The sequence below is a fragment of the Mustela erminea genome, chromosome 9 (genome assembly GCF_009829155.1).
Source record: "Mustela erminea isolate mMusErm1 chromosome 9, mMusErm1.Pri, whole genome shotgun sequence".
Taxonomy (NCBI): Eukaryota; Metazoa; Chordata; class Mammalia; order Carnivora; family Mustelidae; genus Mustela; species Mustela erminea.
In genome coordinates, this window is record NC_045622.1 from 60,606,268 (window position 1) to 60,611,673 (window position 5,406).

The 5,406-nt window shown below is 36.6% G+C and overlaps 1 protein-coding gene across 1 annotated transcript; it reads left to right on the forward strand.

The window, feature by feature from the left end:
- The first annotated feature begins 750 nt into the window (after positions 1 to 750).
- On the forward strand, positions 751 to 1,715 carry LOC116600223 (olfactory receptor 52N4-like). Its single transcript, XM_032360359.1, is given in 2 exon segments — positions 751 to 1,585; positions 1,588 to 1,715. Coding segments are annotated over 2 exon segments (963 nt in total).
- The last annotated feature ends 3,691 nt before the right edge of the window (positions 1,716 to 5,406 follow it).

Sequence of the window (5,406 nt, forward strand, 5' to 3'; positions counted from 1 at the left end):
GTATTGTATACCACCAACACAGATATGAAAAAGCCTCATCTAAATAGTGCCTCCATTTACTCAGTTTAAAAAGTGCAGATTAATACTTCCTGGGCTTGTAGTGAGGATTAAATTAGTCAATATTTGTAAAGTTCTTAGAACAGTATTTAGTATAGCACAAGTATGACCCAATAAACATAATCGCAGCAATGAAAATTCCTAACCATATCTGTTAGGTCATTGGAGAAATGATCAGTGAAATTTTCCTTAAGAGAACATTAAAAGGGAGGTATATATAGTAATTAACATTTAAATAAGATATTCTAACAAAAATGTCATTAGAAATATCAAAAATTATTAGAAAAAAACATATAATTATCCTTCATTGTAAATTTATAAGTAATTTAATCTATTTCTTTCTGTTTCTATAGCGTAGACACAATATACGTCATAGAACCTGGTAACTAGTGAGTGCTAAATATGTATTGTTGAATGATCAATAAATTAATGAGTTAACAAATGACACATACTGGATTTGAACTATGTTTAAGTATTCTCTCATGCTTGAAATATTTGTTGTTTGATATTAAAATTCACACTTGACAGAGAGAGGGAGAATGAGAGGGAAAATATGGCTAAAATTTATCTTCTTTTTTAAAAGATTTTTTCCATAATACTGGAGGATCAGAAAACAAAACAAACAAACAAACAAAAAAAACAAGAAGTACACAAATATTGATAACCTGTCTTAACTATTATAAAAATCTGATCATGCTAATGCTGAACCAAACAGACCTGACCCCAGTCTCATTCATTCTTAATGGGATCCCAGGACTGGAGAACATGCACATGTGGATTTCCTTCCCATTCTGCTCCATGTATGCTGTGGCTGTGATAGGGAATTGTGGTCTCCTCTACCTCATCTGCTGTGAAGACTCCTTGCACAGGTCCATGTACTACTTCTTGGCTATGCTTTCCCTAACTGACCTTGTCATGTGCACTACTACAATCCCTAAAGCTCTCTGCATCTTCTGGTTCCATCTTAAGGAAATCAGCTTTAATGATTGCCTTGTCCAGATGTTCTTCATCTACACCTCAACAGGGATGGAATCTGGGGTTCTCATGCTTATGGCCCTAGACCGCTATGTGGCCATCTGCTACCCACTGCGTTACTCTACTATCCTCACTAATCCTGTCATTGCAAAAGTTGGGCTTGCTACTTTTCTGAGAGTGGTGTTGCTTGTCACTCCCTTGACTTTCATTATCAAGAGACTACCCTATTGTAGAGAGAATATACTATACCATACCTACTGTGACCACATGGCTGTAGCCAAGTTATCCTGTGGAAGTATCAAAATCAATGTTATCTACGGTCTGAAAGTTGCCCTCCTGATAGGGGGTTTTGACATCCTGTGCATCACAGTCTCCTACACCATGATCCTCCGAGCAGTGATCAATCTCTCTTCAGCAGATGCTCGACAGAAGGCCTTCAGTACCTGCACTGCTCACATCTGTGCCATTGTTTTCTCCTACAGTCCAGCCTTCTTCTGCTTCTTTTCCCACCAATTTGGGGGTCACAAGATCCCTCCATCTTGCCACATCATTGTGGCAATATTTATCTGCTCTTGCCTCCCACTATGAACCCTATTGTGTATGGGGTGAAAACCAAGCAGATACGAGACTGTGTCATAAGTATCCTTTTGGGTTCTAAGGACATCAAATCCCACAGCATATGAAAGAGATATTTGTAAGGGAGGGGAAGAGAAGTGAAGGAGAAAAGGAGTAAAGGGGAGAAAATGGGAAGAGAATCTATAGGAGGAAATAAAAGGAAAGGGATATTTCTGTTGACTGGTTAGTCAGAGTCTAATAGTGCCTTCCTGAGAGTGTTGGTTTTGTCCATGAAAAGGGATGGTGTTGAGTGGTGCATTCCTGGTAAGTGTCTGCAGAATCCCAATATCACTGGCATCCCCACAACCTTTTCTGTGAGAATTTCATCTCCTCTATGAAAGATATCATTTACCAGGTTTCCACAAACAAAAGCGTAATGAGACTATTGAGGGTCATGAAATCAGTTTGATGGATGCCTGATGGGAAGGCAATCATTTACAACCAGATGCCAGTTTGTCTTCTTTCCACATAGAGACTGGAATTTCCAGTTTGAACAATTCTTTTACTTGTATTTGTTATATTTTAAATTAATTGTTATAATTTTTGCCATCATTACCAAAATTTCTCTACTTTCTCAATGTTATCTTCCTGATGGAGAAGCTATTAAATGTCCATAAAGTGATTATTTTGATGAAGTTTCAGCCTCCAAATTTCTAATTTGGAAATAAGTTAGGCAACACATCACATTTCTCCTAGCTCATCCCAACAAAACTGCTTCCCTACAGACTGGTGGAATATGCAGTTCTTTCCAAGATGGACTTCAAAAACACATCATCTGGACAGGTAGAAAAATCTGTTAATCAAATTAAGGAAGATAATAGTATGCATTATTTTATGAGCATAGGATTAAGGAAAAATAAAAATTACTTATTTTGTCTACTCTCCCTGTAGTTTGTCTTTCTTACCTATCATCTGAAATTAGTTTTGGTAATTCCACCACTGCATTCCAGGTTAAACTGAAAAGACCATTCTCTAATCTCATCAAACATTACTTCTCAGAAATGTTGTACATGTATAACCCAGAGTAGCTTAATTTTTCCTCATAAAACAAAACAAAAACAAAAACAAATAATGACAACAACAACAAACACCTTGCTTTTACTCTACAAGCAGGGACACTCTTTGAGTTTCTACCTGAATCTGTGCTCCCTGAATTGCATTTCTTTGATCCAATATAAGTGCTTGTTTGCCTCTCAAAAACTATACATATTGAATTTAATTCATTTACTCCTGCTGTCCTGAAATACATTTTTTTTAATTTCAGAAGGACAAAAATTTTCATGTTTTTCTCCACTTTGCTGAGCACTCTACAACCACTAGTATTATGGTGTGATGCTGGATATCTTTGTCTTGCTCTTTCTTTTTCATATGAGGAGAGTGTTTATTTTGTTACCACAGGGAACAAACAAAACTACAAGAAATGTCTTCCAGATGATTGAGTTTACTGAATTTGGTAAAAACCTTATTCTGATTTGCTGATATGAAAATGATTCATCAGTAGCACTTAATGTTGGTAGGATGGAGTCTCTGTTGAGTATGATACAAAGTAGGGTTGTTTTGTATGTATCTTTTATTAAGCCAGAAAGTTTTCATTTTTACTGTTTTATTATAAATTCATATAGAACCATATAAAATCATTTCCTATAATTTCTACAGATATTAAGATAATAATATGAACTTTGTTTCTTTTATCTTATAATAAGGTATATAATTTTGCTGAATCAAATCATTTATGTACCATGAGATAAACATTTCTTGATTATTATTTAGTTTTAATACACTATTATTAACTAATCTCTTATTTACAATTTTTGTAAATAAATTCATGAAGAAACTATGTCTATAATTTTATGTCTTTATATTAACTCTATAGCACTTGCCTTTGAAATTAACATTATAAGTGTTTTGCAAAATGAATTGTGCACCTTTACCTATGTTACTATTTTATGGTATACTTTGCATAATTAAAAAATTATCTGGGGCATTTGGGTGGCTCAGCTGTTAAATATCCAACTCTTGATTTAGGCTCAGGACAGGATCCCTGATCTCAGGGTTATGAGAAGTTAATGAGAGCAAACCCCTGAGATTCTCTCTTTCTCTCTCCCTCTGCCTCTCCCCATTTTCACCCCCTTAAAAAACAAACAAACAAACAAACAAACAAAAAACCAGTCACTTGAAATTTGGGAAATTTGCTCTTCTGCTGTAAATAGAAAGAATATTGGCCTACGGTTTTATTTTTTTTCAATTTATTTTTTATTTATTTACAGCATAACAGTATTCATTACTTTTGCACCACACCCAGTGCTCCATGCAGTCCGTGCCCTCTATAATACCCACCACCTGGTACACCAACATCCCACCCCTCCGCCACTTCAAACCCCTCAGATTGTTTTTCAGAGTCCATGGTCTCTCATGGTTCACCTCCGCTTCCAACTCCCTTCTCTCTAACTCCCATGTCCTCCATGCTATTTGTTATGCTCCACAAATAAGTGAAACCATATGATAATTGACTCTCTTTGCTTGACTTATTTCACTCAGCACAATTTCTTCCAGCCCCGTCCATGTTGCTATAAAAGTTGGGTATCCGTACTTTCTGATGGAGGCATAATACTTCATAGTATATATGGACCACATTTTCCTTATCCATTCATCCGTTGAAAGGCATCTTGGTTCTTTCCACAGTTTGGCGACCATGGCCATTGCTGCTATAAACATTGGAGTACAGATGGCCCTTCTTTTCATGACATCTGTATCTTTGGGGGTAAATACACAGGAGTGCACTTGCAGGGTCATAGGGAAGTTCTATTTTTAATTTCTTGAGGAATCTCCACACTGTTCTCCAAAGAGGCTGCACCCACTTGCATTCCCACCAACAGTGGAAGAGGATTCCCCTTTCTCCACATCCCCTCCAACACATGTTGTTTCCTGTCTTGCTAATTTTGGCCATTCTAACTTGGGTAAGGTGATATCTCAATGTGGTTTTAATTTGAATCTCTCAATAGCTAGTGATGATGAACATTTTTTCATGTGTCTGATAGCCATTTGTATGTCTTCATTGGAAAAGTGTCCGTTCATATATTCTGTCCATTTTTTGATATGATTATCTGTTTTGTGTGTGTTGAGTTTGTGGAGTTCCTTATAGATCCTCGATATCAACCTTTTGTCTGTACTGTCATTTGCAAACATCTTCTCCCATTCCGTGGGTTGCCTCTTTGTTTTCTTGGTTGTTTCCTTTGCTGTGCAGAAGCGTTTGATTTTGATGAAGTCCCAAAAGTTTATTTTCGCTTTTGTTTCCTTTGCCTTTCAAGACAAATCTTGAAAGAAGTTGCTGTGGCTGATATCAAAGAGATTACTGCCTATGTTCTCCTCTAGGATTCTGATGGATTTGTGTCTTACCTTGAGGTCTTTTATCCATTTTGAGTTTATCATTGTGTATGGTGTAAGAGAATGGTTGAGTTTCATTCTTCTACATATAGCTGTCCCATTTTCCCAGCACCATTTCTTGAAGAGATTGTCTTTTTTCCACTGTATATCTTTTCCTGTTTTGTCGAAGATGATTTGCCCATAGAGTTGAGGGTCCATATCTGGGCTCTCTACTCTGTTCCACTGGTCTATGTGTCTGTTTCTATGCCAGTACCATGCTGTCTTGGTGATCACAGCTTTGTAGTGAAGAGATACAGTAAAACAGATCAATGAAACTAGAAGCTGGTTTTTTGAAAGATTCAATAAGATCAATAAACCATTGGCCACACTAATCCA